The sequence below is a fragment of the Aptenodytes forsteri genome, unplaced genomic scaffold, assembly GCF_000699145.1.
Source record: "Aptenodytes forsteri isolate BGI_AS27 unplaced genomic scaffold, ASM69914v1 Scaffold63, whole genome shotgun sequence".
NCBI lineage: Eukaryota > Metazoa > Chordata > Aves > Sphenisciformes > Spheniscidae > Aptenodytes > Aptenodytes forsteri.
Genome location: NW_008794709.1, coordinates 3,453,901 through 3,481,860, shown reverse-complemented (window position 1 = coordinate 3,481,860; position 27,960 = coordinate 3,453,901). Strand labels below are relative to the sequence as shown.

Below are 27,960 nucleotides of genomic sequence, written 5' to 3'. Positions count from 1 at the left end.
GCACTTGTGAGCCTGCCTCGGGAGTGCTGTGTCCAGCTTTGGGCTCCCTGGTGCAAGACAGGCATGGACATACCGGAGCGAGTCCAGTGGAGGGCCACCAAGATGGCCAGGGGGCTGGAGCACACAAGGTAGGAGGGGAGGCAGAGGGAGCTGGGCTTGTCCAGCCTTAAGAAGAGATGGATAAAGGGGGATCGTACTGCAGTCTGCAACTACCGAATGGGAGAGTATGGGGAAGGGAGGGCCAGGCTCTGCTTGGAGGTGCATAGCAAGAGGACAGGAGGCAACAGACACAAGCTGCCACCAGGAGGGAAATTGCAGTTATGTGTTAGGGGAAGAAAAGCTTCACCATGAGGGGTGGACACAAAGAAACGGGGCCTGGGGCAGTTGTGGAATCCCCATTGTTGGAGATGTTCAGAACTCAACCAGGCAGGGCCCTGAGCCACCAGCTCCACGTTGGCCCTGTTCCAAGTAAGGGCTTAAACCAGATGATCTCCAGAGGTCCTGGGGATAAGAGGATGGCAAGATTACATAACTTGCCACGCCTTTTCACCTGACCTTGTCTACTAGACTGCACTCAGTCATAGACTTGCTACTTCAGTTTTATTTCTGATCTGTTTCAGACAGCTGGGCTAAAAGGAAAAAAAAACCTCCCTCAACACAAACTATTTTCTTGAAGGACTGTCATTCTTTGGGGGAGTGTGATGAAATCTACTGATTTGTACTTTATTTTAAAAGCAGCATTAGTATTTTGTTTCCATTTTAAAGATTGTTATTCTTAGAATGAAGTTAACATTTTTCAAGACCAGTGTCAGGTGTAATGAAAGTAATTTCTTGCAGGGAGTTAGCATAAGGAGAACAAAGCATGTCCTCAGGATACAAACTTTGAACTGCTAATCAAGTATGACAGGGTTAGGGGAAAGCAGTGAATCTTCCACACAGTATTGCTTTCACTGGCTCAGACCTACATGTGTTACTGGTTGAAATAAACTTTCAAAGGGAGTAGGAGTTTTTTTGTTGTTGTTGTTGCTTGCAGTCAGACTGACTTACACTAAATGAACATCTAACCCCCCATTCAAGAAGAACAATGTAGATAAGTGTTATCAGAATTTGTCATTGTTTGTATTTATTTTAAATGTTTTGGGTATGTAGTCAGGCTTGCACATGCTTATAGTGATCTGTGCTAGTAGGAAGCTTTTGGGATCACGATCCTACAAAGTGTTCATACTACAATTATTTAGTTATTATTTAGCATTAAGTGGTTCTCTGGTGGTTTTTCTGGCTATTTTAAAACTATGGGCAGTGCTTCTAAATAACTAATCATTTTAGCTTAAATTTCCTCTGGCTAAGGAAAATAATCCGATACAAGCTTATGAATTGCTTTGTAAATCTTTGAGGCAAAAGACACTAACTATTATGGTATTGGCCAAATAACAGCTAAGTTAGTACTTAGAGCTCAGAGAAGGCTGTAGAGCAGCACTTCTGAGGAATTGTCTACCTGTAGGAATATACTAAAATGAAATCTTAAATCAAATGTAACAAAAAAGTAGGCTTAGCCACTAGTTAAATTTAAGGGGGGGGGGGGGGTAAAAAAACCCATGAGCATCCTGTGGATACTTTCCAGTTTTATTCTGCTGCCATAACATAGTCACACAGAAGAGTTGAAGTGTTACAGATCATGCTCTGCATTCAAATATTTTTTTTATAACATTTAAACAAATTACTCAAAGAAAACATTCCCCAGTTCTTTATTTGCAGGGAATAAATTAAACACAAAAGAAAAAACACATACATGCTTGAAATAAATTTTAACATAGGTATTAAAAAAATTTGGGGGGAACATTAATTAAAGAATGACGTCTCAGAACCAGCCTGATGTTCTTATACATTTCAAATGAACGTAAATTAAAATGGAACATACTTATTTTATTTACGCCTCAAACTTAAGTGCAGCACAACACAGTTTAAGTGCCTTGGCACCAAAATAATATACAAATAATTAATAGACTAGGCCATTGGTAAATTTATCGCTTGTTATCCTTTTTTTAATGCTGTAAGAAGTGTGCAGCAGCTAAAGCCAAATGTGACAGTTTGTTCATGTCCATCTCTATTCTCTAGAATATAGCATTTATCTACCTGCAAAGCTGTAGATAGATTTAAAACCCCAAGTACAAATTAACAGGATGGAAGCATATGCCTAAAATCAAGCATGTTCACACAAACTTTGGACTGCAGAAATGGATGCTGAGCTCAACTTTACAGACAGTTCCTACCTAAAATGTGATGTGTTTATATGTTGTTGTTAAGCTGACTGAAGTTTTAACCAAGGTCAGCTGAAGCAGCCATTGAATATAATATTTTGGGCTTGTAGTAATAAGCTTTCTTCCCACCTTCAGAAGCTCCTCTCCTAATAATTCTGTCATACATGATAAACTGGGAAAGAAACTTGGAACTCGAACATATGCAGCTCTCAATCTTTCCTAGTTATGCTATAAGTAAGTTGGCCTGTAATATATGAAATTAACAAAGTGCAAATGATTACCAAAAGCAAAATCTGATGTCTGATTATCTTTTATCATCAGAGGATTTTTGTCTTGCTTCTTATAGCCTTTAAATTACAATTTAATACTTGGAAATACTTTAAAACTGTACATACTAGCATTTATGTAGAGAAAAATTATGCACAGTTACACTTTTCCTATTAATCCACATAATTCAGCTTTAAGAAGCAGAACAGAATATATATCTGAAAAACATCTAGTTATATAAACATCTTCACCTTGTAAATTAGAGATTAAATAAAGGTATTTAACAATATCATAGCTACTCTAAAAACAAAATATTAGGTATTTAAAAAGAAGAATTGCGTTTATTCAGTAGGATTTTTCTTAAGGTTGCTTGGGTTTTTTTTTTTCCCAAGGATACAGCTTTATGGAAATAAGCACTGTAACTCAAAAAAAGTTTGCTGTGTCATTCCTTAAATGAAGAGATTAAAAAAAGAAAAGACCCTATGCATAAGAAAGGGGGTGGAAAGAAGTGCTTACTTTCCTTCCAGAAATCATGAGGTCTATGCAGTAAAGTTATAGGGAAGGTGTGAGGGAAGAGATCTAAAAGTTAGTTTTAATTTTTTTTCATTAATACCATTTTAGTGGAACAGTATTACATCAGATATCCTGGTTGTGTCTGTCTGTCTTCTACTGAAAAATATTTTTTCTTCCCTGTCCCATGGAAAAGCTATTAGATAAATGCTTAGCCCTTACTGAATTACTCCCTCAAGTTGTTTTTAATAATACTTTAATAATAAAATAAAAAAAAACTTCAAGTCAAAGTGCAAGCCACCTTGTTTCAGCCCTTCATAAAAGTGTTAGTATTTTTCCTCATTCATCTTCACTTATTTTTTTAAATATAAAAGCTGAATGAGCTGTTAGGAACTTAGTCCTTCACTGCCCACTGTGCACTCACATCAGTAGATAGTTCCTCTACTCAGCCCAAATGAATTTGGAAGTTTGTTTTCAAAATAATCATAGAAATATAGTATTTTTAAGCTGTCCTGTTTCTACATGATCAGAAGCACTAAGCAAATCTAAACTTATCCTATTATTGTAACAAGAATTTCTCTGAATAAGTAGCCTTGACCATTTCAAAGTTTTTTAAATTAATGTAAAAGTTAATTTTTCAAGTTTTTATTAGCTACAATAACCTTTCTGTGATTGCACTGTAAACTGTTCCAGCCGTCTGATTTAAAAGAACAAACTTGATATTCCAAAGCCCACTTAGTGGAAGCTAAGAATATGAAAAATATTGTAGAAAAGGTTATTGATTGCAAGTGGAAAGAATGATAGTTGAGTTCCTTCCTACAATAATTCTAGAATTTGTCTAGGCTATTCAGGCTTTTGGGAACAAGTTTGAACTCCTATGAGCATAATCAACCTGAGAAGCACAGTTAGTGGAAAATTCCCATCATCATTACTAACTGCCAGCATTTTTAATGCTGTATGTTAACTTAGTCTTGTTTTAACCTGACCTTCTGAAATGAAGGTTTACAATAACATGACTGGAGCCATACAGAAGAGGACTCTCAACAAAAGTTCTGTTAGTTAAGCTGTGGCCAGGGACTCCAATGTCACTCTTGCTAGTAATACCTTAGCTGGAAAAAAACCCCAACAATATGTATCATCAGGGCTTAAAAGGGAGGTGGGGGAGAAAGAGGAAAAGGAAGATGAAGATTTTATCTTCAGGTACCATATACTATTTAAGTACCACTTAGGAAAAAGGCAGCAAATAGGAAACTTGAAGATAGTTTTACCCACAGAAAACAATTAAAAATATATCTATAAACACAAAATTTCAGTACTTAAAATGCTGCTATTTTGCTTGCTTCTCGAACCCCACTCAAGTAAGCTCCTGTAACGGTCTGAGGAAAGTGCCTATTTGTGGCCTGTATTTAAAAAAAAAAAAGTGAATTGTTTCTGAAACTATTAGAACAGATAGAATTTCAGTTTATAAGATCAGTTTTGTTTTCCTTAAGCATATACCAACATTTTTAAAAATCATGGAAATCTTCTCAGAAAGAATTTAGGAGGAATTATTTAAGGTTTTTAGCAATTTCAAAATTTGCAAGCGAGTCACCTAGCAAAATTAGTAGTCTATTTTGCCATCTGCACTTTAGTGGGGCAGGTAAGTTCTGTTCCAGTATAGAATGCACCTATACCATTAACAGCATGCTTTTGTTATGTTACCCACAAATGGAGTAACAGAAAGACAATTTGAGTAAAAATACAAGTGGATTGTACAGTCTTGTCATGTTCTGCACTTATTGGTTATGCAGTTCACTCCTGACCCGAAATACCTGGCAGACTTTCCATGCCCAATAATAATATGAATAAAGAGGGTTCTGTGTCAAAATCAAGAAACGTCAGCATATTTGTGTAACAGAATATTTATATGCTACCTCTAGATTAATGGTGTTGGTTAGCAAAAGACAATCTTTCATAAGAAATAGTTCCCCAATAACCTTAATCAATGGTAACAAAGATACTTACCTCACCAGCAAAAAAAATTTTTCCTTGTATGTCTTCAGCTATAATGTCATAAGCTTCACCACTGCCACCTGTTTTTACAAAACTATATGCCATCTGAAGCCAAGGGTCTTTGCTCCATCGAGTAACAAAAAACTTCACTGGGTCAGGAACCTCCTGCATAATCAAAACAAAAGTTATGCACTGCAAAGAAAAGCTCACAATTGCATAGCTTTTTCTCATAAACAGTTTCTTGTAACCTTTAGAGTATGTTGTATTATTACGACACTGATTAGATCACATTCCAGAATTAAGTTCCAATTTTCTTTATTATACTACTAGCCACAGATAATTTTGTTTGCTAGACTTGCCTGATGTCTGAAACATCACAGTTGCACTGTTTTGAATGCAACAAATCTGGATATTGTAATATACCTAGAACTACACACGAGAAAAACAATTCTCCTCAAAATACATTTACTCTTGCAAACAGATAAAATACCAATATCAACATCATTCAACATGTTTGTATGTATAATGTAAGCACTTTCCATCTTGGTAAGGCATGATGCTTTGCTGCTTCTAGCTTGTTAAATCTCAAAATGTAATCTTCGTTTTGGAGATCATTTTATTCCAGTGGAGAAATAACGTTACTTATCTAAGATCAGAAAAATCACCTGGCTTGAAAACTAGGTTCAGGGAGAAAACAAAAACTAGGAAGTCAGAGTGTCTGTAGCTAAACCATGACACTAATACTGTGTATTCTTTGTCACGTTGCAGCATGCAAATTCCACACAATTCTACCAAAAAGAGCCTGGATAACAATTGTATGAAGGCTTAGTCAACTACAGCTGTGTCTTGCTCTTGAGGGGCTGGTGACAAGTAAAAAGAAGCACCCCTGGTTGCCTCTTACACATCTGGTATCAACAAATAGACTCTTCCATTCAGGTAGCACACGAGAGACTAAAGCTCAAGCAATCAAGACAATGGCTAGCCAAGTATGGCAAGTTTCATGGACATCCCAGAAGAAGTTCTGGTACACCCCTGGAAGCTATCTTGTTTTTCAAAATCCCGCTGCATTGTGGACAGATGACTGAAATTCACAACTGCTATAAACCACAGAGACAGACACAAAAATCACTCTTCTAGACTAGAGTGGCACCAAAACCAAAGACCTGTTTGCTACCTCGACGTTCTCATGAGATCAAAATAGCAGGTATGTGGACTTATATTGCACATGGTTCTGGTAACTGTAAAGCCATTACCAAAAGTATGTTTTCTAGGAAAAGTTGGGCTTTCAGATGCTGAAGTTTTTTCCAAGATCATTAATCCTAACATCTGAACCATCAGTAAAATTTGAGAGATCACCCATGAACATTAACACAAGCATTCCTTGGGATCTAACTGCTCTAAGTGATTTAACTAAGGCATTACTATCTATAGAGTGGAACGCAAATAACATTGTTAAGTGATAAGTCTTCTGCTTGCCCCAGATTTCTCTGATTTTCCTATTAGTTTTTCTCTGGATGATGAGCTGGGGAAAGGAAAAAAGGTAGAAATTTTTATCTGATTTTTTTTACAGTCAGGATGTAGGGCCCTTGATAGATCATTTTGTCTGTACCTCCATCCCAAGGCAGCTCAGGAAGGGTTGTTTCTTACTAGAAGAGTAAGGGATTTCTTTGGTTTGGGCAGGGTGGTAGTGTAATTTCAGTTGCTTTTTACATGGAGGGAGGGGGAATCACAATCAAATTCATCTAGCTTAAAGCTTTTATGATGTATCGGAAGCAGCGATGACAAAAAAAAAAAGTTTGGAAAAAGTGACAGCTAAGTAAGTATTGTATTTGTGTTACCTGCCTAAAGTACTGATTTTAATTAATTTTCCTTTCTAAAAGCACTTTAAAGGATGATAGTTCATTGCTGTTTTTCAATTCATTACCATTTTCCTTCAGACAGATCTAAGATACTTCAATTCACATTCTTCACACAAGAGACCAAGCATTGTGTTTTTAGTGTATCTCAAAGGAAGCATATTCCCCTCAAACTGACAGGAAAAGAAAAATAGTTTAAAACATCAAAGGTTTTCCTATACATCATGAAGTAATACAATTAAAAGTTTTACCTCTGTTGGCGAGTTAATTAATCTCTTACGAAAAAAGGCTTCTCTTACCTGCTCCTTAAACAGCTCTCGAAGTACAGTCATACACTGTTGCAGTACTTGTTTATCATCTAAATTCTTAATGGTTGTCACAGCATCTCCAGTGACCACTGACATTAAAATGCTTTGTTTGCCCTAAAAACAAGACATTAACATATGAAATCATCTTGAAATTACTAGGTTATTAAGTCTTTCTTGAAGAGTCCCTTTTAATTGGTATTGACAAAGATTTTCAGCTGCAAAGCAACTTTTGTTCTAGAGGCAAGTGGGTTTGATCCCTTAGAATAAAGGGAACATATTCTACAGTATTCATGCTCAAATTACTAACATCCTCTGATGTCTTGTTTACAGATCTGTGTTACGGTCAGCCCCTTTTATAACTTGCTGAATTAACTGAAAACTTCCTATCTACCTATTTAAAGGCTACACCAAAAGATTTGACATTTATAGCATTGCTGTTTGTGACAGACCTCTTAAGCTCCAGTACCGTGCCAAAATTCCACCTCAACTGTACTCCAATTTCAAAAGGTGGTAACAAAGAGAATCTACTTAAATACTAGTTAGATATGTTTTGGATTAGGCCAATACTAAGTTCTCACCAGCAGATTTTGGCCCAAGAAATGAGCGCTCAGTTCTACTGATGTTTCCTTCCACTTAATCTGCTACCATGCAGAAGTTTCAAAGATGAAGCGATGACTACAGAATAGCACACAAGTTCTCAACTCCTTTAAAAGAACTCTCCCTCCCTTGTTTATATAAGGCAATTCTTCTGTTACTAAACTTGATAGCTAGCAGAGGATAGCTATCAAGCAAATTAAGAATTATATGTAGTGTTTCTGGACAGCACCAGCACGCTGAACCACATGTAGAATGAGCTTAAAAGTATTGAAGAGAAAACTTCTTTAAGAAAAATCATGTACAGGTACAGATAGTGTAGTAACAGAGCACAATCTTCACAGGATGGTTTCCTTTTGGAGTAAGCCATAAGGTTACAAAATGGCCTTTTAATTGTTGCCAAGCAGTAAGCAGCAGTTGTTGTAAAAGCATGAAAAGGTAAGATACAGATGTGTAACATGTCTGCTTGGAACTGGCGGGGAAGAGAAACATGATGTCAATGCACTGGTTTGAATTTGTTTTGAAACTCATGAGTTTGGGACTGACCCTACAGACCTCAGTTTCATACAAAACCTAGTGTTTGTCCTTTCTTCTGCCACTCCACATAGTTATTCAGGCTAGTGCAAGCCATTAAGTGTTAATAAGCCAGGATGATCTTTTTAACTGGATTTTTAGCTGATTTAAATAAGGGAACAGAAGCCCTAAACTGGAAGTGACCAGTAGACTTTTTCCCATATTAGTACATCTATAGTTAGGTATTACAGACTTGTTTTCAAGATAGTTTGAGAATAAAAGCATTAACTTGCATGTTATTTTGTATCCAAACATAGAAAAACATTCCCATTTATTACAATGAAGTATCAATCAGCTTTTTCTTGATAAATAACACTGCTTACACTTCTTTTAACAGTTGTGGGGGTGGGGGGAAGAAGAAAATTTTCATTTTTCAGTAATTATTGCACCTAGATTCCAAACTGAATTTCTGAAGGGCCAACAGAAAATACAGGTAGCATACGATACCTCTGGATCCATGTCATAGAAAACACTAAAGAGCCCACGTTGGCTGGAATTGGGTGGAACATGACCAAAAAAATCAGCTCCTTGAATTTTACTGTCCCAAAATCTATAAGGAAACTGCAAGGCAATCTAGAGAGAGAGATGGAATTAAAGCATTTCATGCCACAAAACTGGTAACTGGATATGGTATATGATGCTCTTATAATTCTTTGCCCCTTTTCCACTCCATTAGAGACACCCAGTTCTATGAGAGGGTCTCAACAGAGAATATATGGGCCTGTTCTCCAAGGGGGACAGTAAAGGAAAAAAACCTGCTACTCTCACAAATTGCAAATGCACAGACAGTACCAAATTCACAGTGGAATTCACTATGGAAAATGCTCAAGAAATTCAGCAGAATTTTTACAAACCTAACGTAGAACTTATTGATCCCCATCCTGTGTGGGGGTTTCTGAATCTTGCCTTTAAATTTCAACATTGTTATAATCCTGTTTTCTGGCATTACTTCTGTTACAGTTTCATTCTAAGCACACATCTTACTAGGGATCTTCTCAGGCGAGGCTGTCTTTTTGCACTGGGAAAGGGTAGGAGATTTTACACTGGTCAAATACACAACTTTCAGTATTCTTCTCAAATAGTTTATGTATTTATTAGGTCAAAAGGACCTGGAATAAGCATATTATTAGAATTTTGGAAGATCTAAGACTATCATGAAGGCTTGCTCAAAATTAGGCACAAAATGTTTAAGCTGTGAAGTGATTCTGCAAACAATTTCTTTAAAAACCCCATTAAGTTGGGAAATCTAAGAAACAGAAATGCACGTGATCCTCGATAGCATTTTGCTTTTCTGGGCTACTGTATACAAGTAAAACCAAATGCATAATAAATCCTGAGAAATACACAGCAAAAGCAACAGGGACAAAGCAGCCAATGTTTCTATGAAAAGAAAATGAAATATAATTTGAAGTTACTTACCTTCTCAATGACTCCTGCTCCCAAACTATTAATGGCTTTAATTTTTTTTTCTGACAGTGGAGGATTAAACTGAATGGCATTTTTCTGAAGAAGGGCCAGTGGTACAGTCACTAATACCTGAAAGAAATAATTACAATCACAACAGTAGCCAAAGCTGAATACTGCACTTAAGCCTCACAGCATCCTCTTAACTGTCTTGGATTATTCTTGTAGGATGCAGCACAATACTCACCAGACATCTCTAGATTAGTGTCTGGTTTTACTCCCCATTAATGGGAAAGACATGCCTTACATTCATGTGAGAACAGATCCTGCAGTTCACTGGTTTTAAGTTGTAGTCTGTTGAATTGCTTGTATCAGAGTGGCTAACCATGCTACTAATTTTAATACCTCCTGTAAATTACAGTCAATGGCTCTCAGGTTAACAAAACTGTCTTTTTGAACGGAGAGAAAATGGTCGGTTTTTTTGGCTTGTTTTTCCTTCCTTCACAGATCCCTTCTCCTTAAAATATGCTCAGTAACACTGTTGATGTCAATCCAATCTTGATCAAGTTTATGTATAATTTTAAAAATTACTAAAAGCTAAATTACGCAGCATGAAGCAGCTGGGGATACAGGGAATAAGGGAGACTGAGAAATATGGGTTGTCAAGTCCTGCATACCAAAGGGAAAAATTTTAACAGGACAGATTCACATGCTAAATGGGGTAAAGCTGAGCAGGGAATGGAACCAGAAAACGTAACTGTTGCTTCAAAGACCTGATAAAAATCTATTTGCTTCACATTTTTAGTACTACCTTTATAGTGCTTAGTTCTTCAGATTAGCTAGTACTCAAAACTCAAGCATGCTCAATGAAAAATAGGCTCTAGGACATCCAAGTACGGATCGCTAGAATATATGAGTTTTCATCTTTGAGTGTGGAGAAATTGCACTAAGTAGTCCTCGGGTGGGGTGGGGGGTGGCGGGAGACAAAAAGGACATGTACTGTGGTCTATATTGTTCTTGTGTTCCCTAAAATCCTTAATCTTGAAGCATATTGGGTACCTTTTGCGTTGTCCACACTGTTCCATCTGCAGTAGTGACTTGTACTTCTTCACCAGAATAGTCAATACTCTGTACCTATTGAAAGACAAATTGAAGATTATACTACAAAATCTATATATGCAATGCAAATTCAGACAAGAATAGCTAATATAGCACCAGTCTGCAAACTAGAAATTGAAGAACACAAATTTCCAGAGAAATATTGAAAGAAAAAAAATAGCCTCCATGGAAGCTGAAAAAAAAAAATCATTGTGATTCTAATATCATAATATTTAAGCACTGATAGTCCTCAAAGAGGATTTCCAGAAATGCAGAGGTTGTCCTCTCTTTTGTTAAAGACAAGTCAAAATAATCACAGGCATAGATTTGCCTGGTCCAAAAGAATACAAAGATATGATTGGGTGCTTCAAAGCAATCCAAGAAAGCCACTGCATCAATATTTTCCAGACTTACTGGCAAATTCAACCGGATATCCAGCCCTTCTGCCAATTTATCAATCACAGTAGAATATCCCACAGTTAGTAGAGTGTGATCTCCAGCAAACTGGGCAAAAAATTCATTGTGGTCCCATGAGCGTGCAGATACCTGTGGACAGAACATAACTAGATGTCTCTACTGGTGAGGTGACATGGGTACTAGCAAAAGTCTGACAGTTTAGAAGAAGCCACCCTAATTCCCTTCACAACTGGAAAAAAAAAGTGGATCACCAGAATGTATGGCAACACTGACAAAAGCAAATAGCTTATTTACCTAAGGCTACTATACAACATATGAATTGCTGGATTAAGAAATGTCATAACGTGGGTTGGTCACTAGCAGGTAATTTATAGTTCTGCTTGGTAGAGAAAACAAGGAAAGTAGTATAAAAATTCAGGTAGATTGCAGCATGTTTATTTCAGTTTTCTGTCTCTAGCAAAGAAATCAGATTTTACAGCCTTAAGATTTCAAATAAAAATGGAAATATTTTATTTCCCAACATGAAGGGGAAAATAAGATACAAAAAAATCTCAATGGAATTTTTCTGTCACATTGGAGGTTCTTCCATGATATCTTTCATTGACCTTTTCCCCCCACCCCTGCAAACTTGTAGTTAGTACGATAGTGATATTTGCACTAAGCAATCACCACTTAGCAGTGAAAAATCTGAAGCAATTCTCAAACTGCTATTGAAATGCCAATTCCTATCACTGCAGTTGCATTTGCTTCATATTTTGATTTTAAAATTGAAGGTAAGATAGATTTTAACATCTTTCTTATTTCCCCTGGGTGCTTGTGAAGTGTGAAAGCTTGACATATCAAAATATTTTCCATTGACTGCCCTGGTATAGCATTGTCTTGCAGATTTTTGTTATGTTCTTATGTGCTTCTCAGTTCACATCAGATTTGTGCATCTGCACATATCAATCAGCTGTCCCACTACCATAGTACAATTGACCCTAAACATCTTTAACCCAAGCAACGGGACTGAGTAAATAATGCACTGCAAACAACATCATACTTTGATATTTCCTGAACCTGCTTGGTTAAAATTGAAGTCGCGAGGAAAGCCAAGTATCACATAGTCAACAGAATACCTAGGAGTGGTGAACTGGGGCCCACCGTCAGGGTGTTGGAACACTTCAGAAGTTAAATGCATTTATTCTCAAGATACCTAGCAAGGTAGAGAAATACCTCAGTTTTTAAACACAGAACTGAGAAGCAGAAGTCACACACAACATCTGAGGAAGAGTAACTCTCCTGTGAATCCTACCACCCAGCATCTCAGCAAAATGCCCTACTCCACCATCTACTCTGAACTTCTACATTAAAGAGAATGTCGCTGGAAGCATGTCATGAGCTCCCATCAGATTACCTAAGGCAGTGCTGGAGTCTGTGTCTCAATGCTTTTAAAGAACAGGTCAGGGATGTAGGAACAGTTTAGGGATAGCCGATTCTTCCTTTGGGGCCACCATGGGATGGATCAGATGACTTCTCAATGTAACTTCAAACCCTATCTTCTATGAAACTCAACCACCTCAGAACACAGCTGTCAAAACTCACCTGAGAGAGATTGCTGCCACAGGCATACTCCAAATTACTGAGATGGAACTGTAGTACTTTTTCTTCCAGCTCACTGAACTGGATACCAGACTCCTGAATAAAGGCTTTATAGATCTCTTGTATTTTTTCTATGAAAGAACATGTTTAAAATAAGAATATATCACGATTCATCAGAAGTCCTACTGCATTTCAATATGCTATTCTCTGGATCACAAGATCTTCAAGCTTATTGTGAAGTTGCTAAGATGTTTTTCTTCTCGTAGAAAAAAACCCACAAGATCTTTCCAGTGATAAAATACAACTTTGTTGTTTAATCATAGATTTCCCTAGTAAAATCATCATCTTCAAAAAGGAAACATACATAACTTAAGGAAAACAAGAGTTTAAATGATTTAAAAGAAAAAAAAAAAAAGAAACACACTGTGCAACAGCACAGCTGGGCTAGCCAATTGAGACAGGAGAATTAATTGTTTACCTATCATCAATAGTTGAAGATATTTCAAGGAAAATACACTTCAAGGTAATGGAGAATCCTTGCAAATAAATCCTGCTTAATTTTTACAAAACCAAAAGACCTGAGAAATTTGATCCAGAGTTCACTGAAGAACAGAGAAGTTACTAATTCTGTCTTACAGAATCCATGCTGAAAAGATTTGGAAGGCAGAGATTTCTGAGCACGTTTATTTTTTGGTGTTGAATGTGCTTGCATGCTGCAAGTGTGGTGGGAGGCGTTACCAATGGAGATGGGACTGTTCTTGCCAGCAGAAAGCTTTGATCAGGCTCTTTTTTAGACAGATTAGTCAAAAAGTATGAGTTACGGCTAGCTATGGCCTGCTTCAGCAAGAAGCAAGTCTTTTGAACTGCTAGTGCAACTAGTTATACTGAAAAAGCTACCTCATGAAAACAAGATACTACATCAGAAGTCATACCGTATTATAAAAGCCTTCAAATTAGGCTTCCTTAAAAGTTACAAGTGACATTTTGGTCTGTGTGTATACAATAGTCAATCTCCCTTTGTCCTCCATAGAGCCAGGTTATCACTGCTGGATTTAAGGTCAGATGTACAGCCATACACTTATAAAAATGTCCGATGTAAAAGCCAATTTAACATAAAACTCTATGAACACAGCCAACATCTTCGCTTTGCAATAAATCACCTACTTACCACCAAGAGGAACATCTTGATGTTGGGTTTTATCTTTTCTCCACTCAGAGACGACGTCTAGGATGGCATTGAAATGAAAGTCCATACGTTTATCAATAGTGGGATCTGTTATCCTTCCACCTTCCTGGATCAAGTCACATTTCTCCCCTAGTTTGTGCATTTTAATGCCAAGCTTAAGAAAAAGACATTTTATTGCTTTTTAAGTATAGAAAAACTACAGTGCCTAGCCTCCTCAAAGTTATTTAAAGTAAGGTGAATCCCTCAGATTTAAGTGATGCCACTTAAAAAACATCCAGGATAACGGGTAATTTAAATAATTAGTAAGATTAATTCAAACTCTCATCCTCCTAAAACTGGAATACCGACAACCCTTCTATCCATTAATTGTCCACAAACTGTTGTTCCCCACTCTTCCATCCTTTTCTTTATCGGGGATTCCCAGAAACCTCATCTCCAACCTTCCTATCAGGCCAGGGACTAGTACAGAGATGTTGGGTCTGGTAATCAAACATGATGAACCAGTCTCCTTCATTTCTACCTCACCTTATTCTCTAAATCGCCATTAAAATCAGTTCTTTTCTAAAACTTTCTGGTGCCTGATGCCTGAACAGTTCCCTGCGTTCAGGAATTGACAGGATGTTGCTTGCCAGTTACCGCCAATTTCATTAACAAACAAGCAAAGAAAGAAATTATTTGGAATTAAACCTAGTATCTTGCTCTGCTTGTCCAACTTGTATCAAACACACAACAGAGCTAAGTCAGAATAAAGACCTTTTTATGTTCTACAGAGTCAGTCTAGAGAAAATACCACAAATACAGTGCTAACTTCTTCCTAGGGCCTTGTTACTTAGGGTGTGCTCCAGGGTTTTTCACATATCCTCACATCTCTCTAGGCTGTTGGTCACCACTGCAGATCTCTTCTCAAGATACGGCTGTACTTTGAATGAAAGTTGACATCAAATGACCACAAAGGGATGGGCACCTAATGTGTATTCAGAAGTCATTGCTCTTCACCTCATAACTAAAACATGATTTAAAAAAAAAAAATAAAAATAATAATTTTTTCATGACATTATAGAGCACTAAACTGTTAAAACAGCATGGGCTGGATTTGCATGCCTCTCTGAACAAAATCGATACTCAAGTTACACTTGGAGAAATTCAGCTTCCTGCCCCGAAAAAAACAAATCAAATCAACAAATTTAAAAAAAAAAAAAAAAAAAAATCAAACTGCAATGTGTTTGCATCAGTAGTTGTTATACATATTCATCTTAACTTGTGTGGAATTGAACTAGAAATATAGCGGCTGAGCAAAGGCAAGTCTGTCATAGAACTATGTATTACAACAACATAACAATAGCCTCCCACAGTAAAGCCTTTCTCAGCTCTAAGGAAGTCTGCTGGGGACCTTTTACATTACTATCTCCAGAAAAGGGGAAAAAAGTGGTTTCTTCTGGTTCTGAAGCTGGAGCCGCCTTGTTTTTCTTTACATCATGTGCCCAAAACCATCCTATAGCCCCTCTCTGTCCCCAACTGTTATCAAAGATATAACAGCAACAGAGAGTTTACTTACAATGCAGAAGTGTTTTAATCGTGTCATGAAAAAGGACTCCCACCCTTACCCAGCCACCCAAACCTGGCTTAAACGACAGTTTTTCGCTAGTGATAATGCATGACCACTGCAGGGAACCCACTTGCTCACACATTAGTGCCATTGGGTTGTTGACACATCCATTGACGATTTGTGCACCTCTTCCAACAGTGACTCCTTTGAATGTCTTATCATCCCACACTCGGCCACCAATTCTGTCTTTAGCTTCTAAGACAATGACCTATGACACAATGCAGCTTAGTAAGTTGTAAGAGTTGATTATATTAAACATATCTGTTCAACTCCAGAGCAAAGGGGAAAACAAAACAAAAAAACCCCCAAGTAATCCAGCAATGCTGGATCTTAACACTTTATTTTCGTTTGCGGATATAGTTAATTTATGCATTTAAACTGCCTTAAAGGTTACCCTTTGGGATACACACATATAAAATAACTGTTACTTTAAGAAACAACTCTAACAAAAATAAGCCTTCTTTTTAAAAAAGCTAAAGACCCACTCAGGAAATCTCAAAATTGGAGTTTTAGGCATGCTACAGGTTATTAAACACAGTGATCTGGGTGCAATGTCCATCTGAGAAAGTCCGTACACCTTTCGGAGAAATTCATTCCTGGGGTATTCCAAGAAAACCCCATTCTTACGTATCTCCACCATTCTCACATACCTCCTTCAGCATCCACTACTTGTCACAGACAGACACAGGATACTGGACTAGATGGATGTCTGACTGAATATGTTTACCTGTACTTATATTACCCTTTTATTGTTAGAGAAAGTCTTTTTAGGGAAACTCCATCTCTCCAGAACAGTAGAATTCAACAGTGTGTATATATATAAAAATATATAATATATATTTTATATATTAAAAAAAAGGTCCTGCCAGTTTTCATTTATGTATTTTACTGCAGGATAGCTTTCCACAGGACTTGATGTACAAAAAGGCTGGACTGCAATTTGCTATTTAGCAACCAAAGAATGAGATAATGGGGCTATAGGATTCAGGTTTTCATATAAATATATACATATATGAACATATAAACATACAAATCCGGAAAGTCAGATGCTCATTCATTTCCTTAAACATCAGCCCTGCAAACACCTCGTGTAGAGAGTCCCACAGATTTTCATAAGAATATTCTGATGTGTAAAATTACGTCAACATGTAAGTATTGTGAGATCACACTGTCAACGAATGATAAATATGAGGGAAAAGGGAAGTACATGTGGTTTGCTTGTTTTTAATAAGCAACAAGTGAAGTGCAGTAAAGTGCACAAAGGAAAGAAAATTTCACCTCATTTAAACAACCATCACCATCTGCAGTCCCATTATTTGGACATGAATATCCATGTCTCCCCTATCCTCCCAACCCAAGTCTGTAAAATATTCACTGCATGCTTTGCTGAATTTTAGATACAAATAAATGCTGTTTTTAAACAGCAGATTTAATTAATAAAACCCCAGATTTTACAAATTAACTAAGATGCGCTACACATAAATGTTTGTAACAAGAATGTAATTTTTTTCATTTTGATAAAGAACACTTTCAAAGCAGAGGAAGTCTGATTTTTTAAGTAATGTATTCTAAAGTTTCTTACCTTAATTCCAAAGTTGTGCAGTTGTCGGGCTGCTGCTAATCCTGCTGCACCAGCCCCAACAATAATGACAGATTTCTAAAAAATAATAAAAGATTTAAATAAACATAGTTAGAACTAAAATAGAAATCATCATTGCACATTTATTTTTCTTCTTGCTGAAGTTAAAAATACCTGTAGGTTTCAGAAGTCTAAGCTCTCTTGTCCTCTGAAGTAATCAGTGGTAACTTTTAAAGATGATAGTGCATTTAATATAGAGAAAAGATCAATTGTAGCTTTGAAAATAGTTACAATTTTTAAGCACTTTAAAAGCAGATGTCTCAACTTCTTTTAATGGCAACAGCTGAAGTTATCAGTCAAGTGACAAAATCTAACTGAAGTTGCCAGACAAGAAACACACTTACCTTGTAATGATTTCAATCACAAATTGGGTTGACCAGTAAAAACTATTTTATAAATTAAAAACATATAAATACACTTTCCAAACATAAATCAACTTGCAATTTCTAGGAGATATTCCATTACAGAATACATTAACTTGATAAGTTTCTGTGTGCTGTTAAGCAAATTGCTAGTCATAAATATGTACCCTTTAATCATAGTTCTTGCAAACCAATCTGGAAAGGAGTTTCCTGACCTATGGAAGCAGAGGTGTATTATAAGGTTAAGCCATGCGAAGAACCTAAGTGTATTGTGTATTTTTCGCACAGTTCCCATCCATCTGAAAAACTCATAGGAAGCACAAATCCATAGGACTGAATTCCACAGATTTTAGTGGGAACAAAAACCTTGCTGGGAAGTCTCCCATGTCTGCAGTTTCCATAACCATTGAAGGCAGATGAGAACCGTGAAAAGCATGCAACGTGTTTGCTTTTAGATGTAATTTTTACGTAAACAGTTGGAATCACAGCTAATGAGCAAAAAATCCAGAAAAAAAAAAAAAAAAAAAAAAAGACATGTGCCATGTAGTTTTATAGCACTAATAACGTAGGGATTATTACAGCAACTTACATTGTGGTATTCTTTAGGAAGAAGATACTGGTCAGGACTGACTGATAAAATCCCCGTATTAATTAGCCCTTTCCTTGTCATAAAATAAAGTATCCTCTCCATTTCCTGTACACAACGAATACGCACAAGCCCCCGAACAATGATATGATGGATACATTTTTGAGGGGTAAGAGCTTCCTGCAAAGGAGAAACAAAGAATAGAAAGTGTTGATTGTCTAATATTCAATTTTTCCGTGCACTTACATTATATTTAAACTGTAAACCAGATGGTAAAAATTAATCATGAATCAGGTTTCTGAGAGCATTTTAAAAGCAAGTTTTGTGGAATTTTCTTGCTAGCCAGCTTTACACAGTAAGGTAACAATTATTAAGCTAGATTAACATGGAATAAAAGCAAATGAGCCTACAAGATACTCCTGCAGACTCCATGGTGTGCTCCATTAGTACAGGAATGGTATTGAAATGCATCCCTGATTGCAAAATGAATCTACCTGGTGGCCATGCTCACAATGACATTCCAGTAAAATCCATTCCAAAGCGGCATTCCAAATAAAAAACAGATTAATATCCAAAACGTTCACATAAATACAGACAGCAGTATCTGAAAGCTTCAGTATGAGAAATTCCAGCAATTCTATTGAAGGCAGTGTCATAGAGTTAGCATAAGTAAAAAGAAAACCACTTCCCTGTCCAACAGTCATATGAAAAAAAAAAAAATCATAAAGCACCCACAAACACTGTTTAGAAATGTTCAAGCATCCCTTTAAAAGTTAATAGCTGGGCAGACTCAGTAGAGTTTTAATACTTCTAAAACTTCTGTATTTTGCTGCAAAAGAAGCTCCTAGGCATTAAAACTGAAAAAAAACCCCAACAACAAACAGAAAGCCAGCCAATCTTAGAATGTATTTTCAAAAGGGTAGGAGCAATTTTTCTGGTGCATAAGGAGATGTCTAAGAAGAGAGTCCAATTCCTAAGAAGAGAGTCCACATCCCAAAAAAAGTAGCTATTATTTGTAAACAAACAAATGAACTGTTAGCATCTCTTACCTTGCAGTTTGTGTACCACAGAGCCAAAATCAAGTTTCTCAAAGCCAAGTACATGGTAGGGTCTCGTGAATATTCTGGGAACTCATAGAGCTCATCCAGTTCCATGACATCTGGCCTCACACAAAGTGCTTTCCCACATTCATTGGGCTGGTAAAAAGGCTGGAAATACTTGTTCATGCCTGCAACTGAATAAAGACACACCAAGAACTAGTCATATTCCATCGTGTCTTCATCGCATCCTTTTCCCTCTAAGGCGATCCATTGACCTCACACAGATAAACAAGTAACGAAGCTTTCCAGCCTCTAGCCACCTTCAGAATGATTTCATTTATATTGCTCTCCCCTCTCCTACCCTCTAGGCTGTGCAGTATTAATTACTGTCCTGCTACCTGATGGGTACATCTTGGACCTATCAGAGCTGAAGTTTTGTCAGAGAAACAGTATGTGCCCTCGGATGCCATGATGAGTCCAACAAGGAACAGGATCTAAACTCAAGTCTAAGGTCTAGCACCACTGTACAGGCTCATGCAGTCCTCTGAACCCCTTTCATCTTCAACTCCCAACACTGCCCAGAGGGGGTAGTAACTAAAAGTAATCATCTTCCACGTGCAGTATTGGTAGCTCTGTGTAATGAAGTTTTCTGTTTGTTAAGCAGATAAATATCTGTTGAAGAGATGAACAGAGTTATTTTCAGCACCTAAGGAGAGCAAAGCCTGCTAAGACAACACAGAAGCTGAACTTTCCTCAAAGCACTCTCTCTGAGATGATTATGGGAATCCTGAATTACCTTTTTCCATACCCGACCTATTCTACAGATCCGCACTCCCAGGCTGTCAGTCTCAGAGCTGTCATTAGCAAAAAAATTAACGTAAACAGAATCTGAATGCCTGAAGAAATCAAATCCTTTTCTCCAAAGCCCCAAAGATCCACAATATCAAAACTAGCAGAATCATGTTTTGTTTTGATAAGTCTTAATTTCCTTAAGAACACAAACAATCTTTTAAGTACCCGCATGTTAATTTCCCATTTCTATAAACAAATGACAGGTGGTAAACAAAAAGCCTATGCAGTCTGTGCTTACTCCCTGAAGAAGTGCCATACGAAATGTATTACCTTTATCTTACAAACGAGTAAATTGCATCAAAGAAGTACAGAGGCAGTCACACAGAAAGCGTGTATTAGTGCTGAGAACAGAACCAGTATTTCTGAATCAGGAGCATTATGTGCCTTCTGAACTCAATTATAAGACAAAATTTATCACACCTATTTAAGCAACAGAGCCCTGCAGATGGCCCTTACCAGTCAAATTAGGCACGCTCTTTAAGTGCTCTAACTTCACAAGGTTGGATTCACCAGGTAACCGATTAGTGCTGGTACAGGATGGACTCATGCCCACGCAGTCTGGATAATATGCAGCTAGAAAGGGAGCTGCCACACTGTCTTTCAGCAAAGGAGGGAGTATGAGCATGGAGTACCACCAATGGTCTGAAACTTCAGCCACTCTCTGGCCAAGCGGAGAAGTGAAGGAAAGAGGGGAGAAGAGAACACGTCAGTACTTTGAAAACGTTGGAAAATGAACCAGTTCCCCCCCTCCCTCCAAAACTGAGACCAAAAAGCACTAGCAGTACCAATCTCAGAATTGCAAGTCATAAAGACATTTTCTCTCCCTCTTTCCCCTTCCTCAGCCTGACACAGAAAACCTGTAGCATTAATCTCTTCCTCAGAAATGGAGCTGAAACTTCACAAACTCCACACCCACGTGGAAAGCAAACAGATGAGACATGCCATGACAACACATCTATGCCTTATCAGGCCCTTTATAAAACATTTACAGTCATTTATGCATCCAGAAATCTGAACTTAGAAAAGTCTACGCTAACTGATCAATTTAATTTAGATTCTGCTATCCCCATCAAAGACCTTCTAAAACCCTAAGAAACGCTAATGATTCACCCTTAATTTACAAATCAAACATGCATTAAGGAAACAAAACCACAAAGCTTCTACAAGAGTCAACAATAAGCTTGAACATGTTTCCTGGGATAGAGGTACCTCAGGTACACTTGTCAACATTGGGTTATTGAACACCAGATCATACTAAATCTGAAATGCAGGGTTACATGATCATAAACCCATTGAAACACCAACGTACATCAAGTCTCATTTTGTATTATGAGGAAGAGGAAAGAGAAAACATATTTTGATGTTCTCCCGCAGTCTTCAAAAGGAGGAGACTAGCTTGACTAAAGACAGAAACCACCTGAAAGACAGGGAAATTTTAGGATGGGGAATTTTATTGGAAAGCTGGCAACTGAATACAGTTTTGCCTGATCAAAAATGAGAATTAAGAGTAAACCTTGAATCACAGGCCACAACTCAAAGACACCACCAACCACCTGAAAGCTAATTAGTATGATAAGGGAAAAGAGGAAAAAGATGAGAAGGTAGAAGGCCCTAGGCTCTGTTGCAAATAGTGCCCGACAGTTTCCTGAGCAAAATGCATAAATGCCACCATAACTGGCCAAAGGACCAAGAAAAGGAAAGAAATATGCCATGCTTTAAGATTGCTTTCATATTCTAGGACAAATGAGGAGGAACAGCCACTTCCCACCAAGTCCTCAGGCATGGAACACTGGTCTGAGCCCTCAGTCTAAAAGAAAAGCGAATGTTATCAGAGCTATTCTTAAGCTGTACAACAAAAATTAAATATAAAACAAAGTAATTTGTCTATGGCATAGTTCTTTAAACTTAAAAAACAAACCCAAAATATGTTAGTGTTAGCCTTCTGTAGCAGAGATGATTATGTTAGTAAAAATAAATAGTAGAGAAATGCATAGTGAAAAAGCACAACATACCATAAAGCAAAAACACACCAGAAAATGTTTCTCATTTGTTAAGTTAGTTTCTACTGATCAGACATTAAAATATACATTTTCTTCCAAGAAATGGAGTGGCACACTGAATCAAACAAATGGGGGGAAAAAAAAAAAAAAGGAATTTTATAGAAAAATTCTGGAAATATCCCAGATTTTCCAGAGAGACTCTTCCAGTCTAGACTATAAAAAAAAAAAAAAAGTGTCTCATTTATTTTAAGAGTATCTTTATCACAAAGTTTCAAGATCAAATGCCTTCTGATTTGATTGGTCAGTATTTTCATGTTACGTTTTTAACTATATAGATTCTGTGGCACTATAAGGACCCTTTCAAACTTCAGGAGTTATCTTCATGCCAAAGCTGAAAGTTTTCATGTAAAGCTCCATGACAGACTTGCTAAAAAAAAAAAAAGGAATTTTATAGAAAAATTCTGGAAATATCCCAGATTTTCCAGAGAGACTCTTCCAGTCTAGACTATAAAAAAAAAAAAAAGTGTCTCATTTATTTTAAGAGTATCTTTATCACAAAGTTTCAAGATCAAATGCTGACCCTTCTGATTGGTCAGTATTTTCATGTTACGTTTTTAACTATATAGATTCTGTGGCACTATAAGGACCCTTTCAAACTTCAGGAGTTATCTTCATGCCAAAGCTGAAAGTTTTCATGTAAAGCTCCATGACAGACTTGCTAGAAATTAATAAAAGCTCATTGAGCTTTTCAAACGCTTTCCTCAATAACAAAGTATGGCTGAACAAAACCAAAATAAACATTTTGGTGTGTGTCTATTTTGTACATGCTGATAATCTTTCCATAGCTTCAGAATGAAGGATTTCACAGTTGACTGTGCAGACAAAGATATTCCAGATACTTCTTTCTTGACATTTCCACTCGGGGAAACAAAAAGTCCAAACAGCATGTAGGCCTGTCACCATGCAGCTCTCCAGGCCATCAGACAATCATTTTGACATTAGAAACATTAAGCAGCAAACAAGAAGAAATTAATGTCTGCAAACAATAGATATCAACTTCTTGTTATTTTCAGTATGAGCAAAACTCTTCTGTGTTACCTTGGTGGAATTGTTCAGTTTCATACCACATCTGTAAGTTTTTGCTATTTGTGGTGTCAGCTGGATTTCCTTTGTCAGCTGACGCCATTTACCGCAGTCTGGCTTTGTGCACTGCACCTACAAGTCAAAAAACAAACATGTTTTTACTTGTTATTGTCTGATTACAGATAAGATTAATGAAGCATAACTAACCAATTAGAAAGCAGGGAGATGTGAGGAAGTTGTCAAATATAATTGTTAAATTCGTTCTCATGTAATCCTCAGGTAAGACATTTGGTATACAGAAACCTTGTGTCTATCTCCTGTAAGACTGAATTTCTCCACAGAACTTAACTCCAGAATTAATTCAACACCCAGTTACTATGGTTTTCAGTGGGTTTTGCAAGCATTACTGCAAAAACACATTGTTCACCACTTCAAAAACAACAACAAAAAAAAAAACCAACAACCACCACCAAACTTCCTTCCATTCCAGTCTTTTTCTTCTGCTCTCTTTTTACCAAGGAAATACAAAATCTGTTTGGGAAGTCTTTCAGACTCGTACTTTCCTAAAGCTGGCATGCTCCCTTTTCCTGCCAAGTCTTATTCTACCTGAACATCACACATCTTAGCTGCTACTTCACTGAAAAGCAACAGAAGGTTGTTCTTTGTGGGGTGTGGAGAAGGTCTCCAACAATGGAGGAGCTGATCAGAACTATTATCTTGAGCTTCTCCACAGTCATCTGATACTAGAAAACCCCCACAAAAACTCAGCTGACCTGCTGCTTGAACATACAACATCAGAAACTCACATCAGAACATCACATTGAAATATACCCTATTAAATAAATCACCCTCCATCTTACCCAGTAAGGAAGCTGTTGATCAGCCATGAAGGCTTTTGGACTGGGCTCACTTTTACCATTACTTGTCCAAATCCTTTTCCAGGCAGTATATTTCTCATAACCATCTTTATGACTAAGAAGAAAGAGAAAAGAAAACAGCAAACAGTCAGAAAATTGAATATCTAGCTCATTTCAAGCAACAGCAGCTATTCTAAAATTAAACATTTTATATAAGGACAGAGAAATAAGGCTGCAGAGTCTCCTATATTTTTCCTATTAAAAAGGATAAAGTCATGGTTCTTACGATAGCAATAAATTGCATCCTGTCCACTATGTCCTCTTGATCATAAGCACACTTCCCAGTATCTAAGGTCTGGACTGAGTCACAGGTACTGCTGAGCACATAAGCACCCAAAAGTCTTGGTAGAGCTGGACTCAACTCCCACTCAAATGGGAAGGAGCTTGGAGCTGAAAGCACTCTGTGAGCCTGACCAGAGTCTTCACGGTCACTGAACCGCAAGTTAAATCTGCTGACTGATTTGATGTTACAGAGAGGCAAGGTCTCCTGAATTCACATCGTAAAGTGCATTTGCTTTATAAAGGAAAATAGATTTACTTAAAACTGTTCTTATCATTTAAAATTCTCTGATGTTGTTTTAAAAAAAGACAAAAGCTTCAGAGTAATTGTACACACAAACCAGCCTGCCTAAAGTAACCAGTTTTGTTCACGCTGCTATGTTTAAGTTGATGATTAGTCCATACAATACCTGCAGTTTTAGCACCAATATCTAAGCCTCACTTTGAATAAAGCAAGCACAGAGGACAAGTCTTTGTATTATGTACGTGATGTTTCAACAGTTGTAACATCTGCCAAATTTTAATAAGCACTGAAAAGGCACAACCTTAATTGGCAAATCTACCTTCGGTAATAGTGGTCAAAACATTCATTGCAGAAGTGTTCTCCACAGGAAAGATGATACCATCTAGACGTATACCCATTTTTAGCACATCTGTAACACAGGAGACATAGAAATAGTTTTACGATACATTTAGAAAAAATCTTTCTATTGACAGTAGCACATTCTAGAACGTGAACAAAATATTCAGGACAAGCCAGGGCTTTATGTTACATTCATGAAGGCTGACTTGCACAAGGCACTACAGTCATACAAATAACAATAAGATCATTTCAATTGTCTCAAACATTTCCAGTTTCCAAACTAAGTAACACCAGATGCAAAGGAGGCAAAATGTACACAATGTGCAGTTTTATAGTTGGTCTGGCTTCCAGCAACCTCCCGCTAACAATGGTCAACTGAGCCTGTCTTTAGTACCCTTTAAGCAGACGTTTCCTGAACATGAAATAAGTTTGCTCTTATAACATGTGCTGTGGCACACTAAGCATTTTGCAAATGTATAAGATGACAAAGTCCCTCTCCGCAGAAACTTACAGTTCCTTTACTTTGTTCCATTTTGTTCTGATATTAGTGCAGGGGTGGGAGGGGTCATTTAAATTAGTATTTTTCTTGTACAATGAATCAATTGATTCATCAATCATTGCAACATCCCATCCTCAGAAAAACTGACAAAACTATAAAGGCAAATCTGAACACAAAACAGATGTTGCCTAGTTTTTTCACGTGACCGAGTTGGCTGCGATTTTAACCCAATGAGAAAAAATCCTGAGGAAGTGGTTACAGATTTTGGGCATTTATTCTTTATTACTCTCAGAAAGAAATATCCACTAGCAAAGATTATATTCATCAGACAAAGCAATCGCTCTTCACTTAGAAAACTCTCATTAAAGTCAATGAAATGGTTCAAGATAAACGCACACAGTAAAAAGCACGAGGTAAAAAGCAGTGACCGAAGCTACTAACTGAAATAGCTAGCCATGAAATGATCTCATCGCAAATAAATAATGTTGAAAGTATGTACTTGGGGGGGTGGGAGGGGTGGAAATCAAAATATTAAAATAACAATTCAAAAAGATGACTAAGCAGTATCTATTGTTTCCTAAATAAAAAATGTAATATCACCAATGCTGATCTCTCAGATGCTCATTTCCCCTACAAGTCTCCTATGCAACTGCCAAAACACTTGGCTTTCCTGTGACAACATCCAGAATACACTGACCTCCTGCCACCAAAGAACAATCCACATAGATAACTAAATGAAGCACTGAATTATTTTATATCATTGGAAAATAAATAAAACAAGGAAAGTTTGTCTCAATTAACCAGGGAGAGAGGAATGCTATATAATTACAGTCTGCTTACTGCATAACGAGGTCTAACGTGTTGCTTATTATAGATACACCTTGCCAGTATCGTGCATTAAGTACCGCCAGGGTCAGAATGCAAAAGGACTTGGGCAAGTACACAGAAAGCCATGAACAACTTGAGAATAAAGAGTTAAAATAAGTACGACTGTCTCCCGAGACCTAACATTTCAAAGTGAGAATCTCACCTCGGACTGCAAAGCATTCCAACGGAAGAGTGATAAAGACTTTCTGCAGTAAATGACGGTTTCATTTTCCATCTTGAAAGCAAGTTTAGCGTCCTCGTAGATTAGATTACACTAATATGCTCTCAGTTTCACAGAAGCAAGGCGTGTTCCAGAAGGCACCATTAATAACATAAATAAGCGTATTCTAAAGATATTCTATATCTGAATTAGCAACTTGCACAGTCGAAAGTTATCCACAACAGGAATAACTTGTGACACTTCCCTGGCATCTTAAGACTCATACTAGTACCTCTCGATTCTCCCTCTACATTTAGAAACGAAAGGATTTTTCAGAATATAGTTAGGATCCTAAACTTCAGCTGCAAGTTTAGAAAGTCCATGGAAAATGCAAATAAGAAGAAACAAACCTTTCAGCTGCACTGGCAAAGCAAACGGGACATGTTGCAGTGCATCCAGCTTTTTCACACTTTCTGTATTTCTTCTCTGACGCTTCATCATCATCATCTGCTGCTTCAGCTGCTTTCTTCTTCACCTAATAAAGAATAGGTGAAATCTGACCAGAAATGACACAAATGCATCTTCTACAAAATGGCATTCAGACAGTTTTGCAGCTTGTGGGTAGCATCAAATGGTTAAAGTGGTACTAATGAAAATTTTTGTATCCATTGTGAAATAGCTGCAGCATGAAACAGCTGTCAAAGTAGGTCAGTTTTTCGACAAAAAAAAAAACCAGTAAGGCTGGAAATATCATTTAAAGCTAAAAATGTCTTGCCTTAGTCTAACTGATGCCATTGAAGCATATAAGCAAAGATTCCAGTTTAAACCATATTTTAAGCTCCATCACATGCTAATGAGTCAAGCCTCACGCGTTCATTCTATTTCTCCTTCAGAAAATCTCTTCTTCACATACTTATTGATATTAATTAGTAGCAATCTTATCTGTGCCTCAAATAAAATATTAGGGCAGGCTTGGGGCTTTTTTTGGACTCCAGATACAAAGCTGTATACCAAATGTCTCTTCTGGGCCACAAAGGTACTGTGTATCGTGGCGTTTTAGGCCTCCGTCTGGATGGGCAGACAGCTTTGTCTGGCTGTACAGAAATCTGTGATTGTATTTTTAACACATCAAGTATTTAAGGGTTATATTGAGCAATTTGTCTTTTCTGAATACTGTTCACAAATGAGACACTTTACCTACTTATTCACAGAATTAACTAATTCTCCCTCTCTCTGGATAAGTACTCTAAGTCCTAACTTATCCACAATGAAGCCCGCTTTCTTTATAAATGTCAACAGAAGATAAAAAATACCAGAGTACGAACCCATGTGTTTTTAAATTATTATAAATACCTGTCTTCCAGAACTCCTTAGTGGAAGGTTGTCTGGAGACTGGTCTGAAGAACATGCCTTTTTTTTCGTTCGTACCCTTCCAGTTGACAT

The 27,960-nt window shown here is 37.2% G+C and overlaps 1 protein-coding gene across 1 annotated transcript; it reads right to left on the bottom strand.

The window, feature by feature from the left end:
- Nucleotides 1-1,602: 1,602 nt before the first annotated feature.
- KDM1B (lysine demethylase 1B) lies at nucleotides 1,603-27,960 on the bottom strand. Its single transcript, XM_009273722.1, has 20 exons — nucleotides 27,871-27,960; nucleotides 26,928-27,052; nucleotides 24,972-25,061; nucleotides 24,073-24,184; nucleotides 23,228-23,344; nucleotides 21,898-21,936; nucleotides 20,586-20,790; nucleotides 19,287-19,471; nucleotides 18,241-18,417; nucleotides 17,233-17,307; nucleotides 15,721-15,858; nucleotides 14,027-14,198; nucleotides 12,862-12,989; nucleotides 11,275-11,406; nucleotides 10,822-10,896; nucleotides 9,778-9,894; nucleotides 8,806-8,931; nucleotides 7,183-7,305; nucleotides 5,040-5,192; nucleotides 1,603-4,435 (listed from the first exon to the last, which is right to left on the bottom strand). The coding sequence occupies exons 1-20, from the start codon at nucleotides 27,958-27,960 to the stop codon at nucleotides 4,352-4,354; spliced, it is 2,463 nt and encodes an 820-aa protein (XP_009271997.1). The 3' UTR covers nucleotides 1,603-4,351.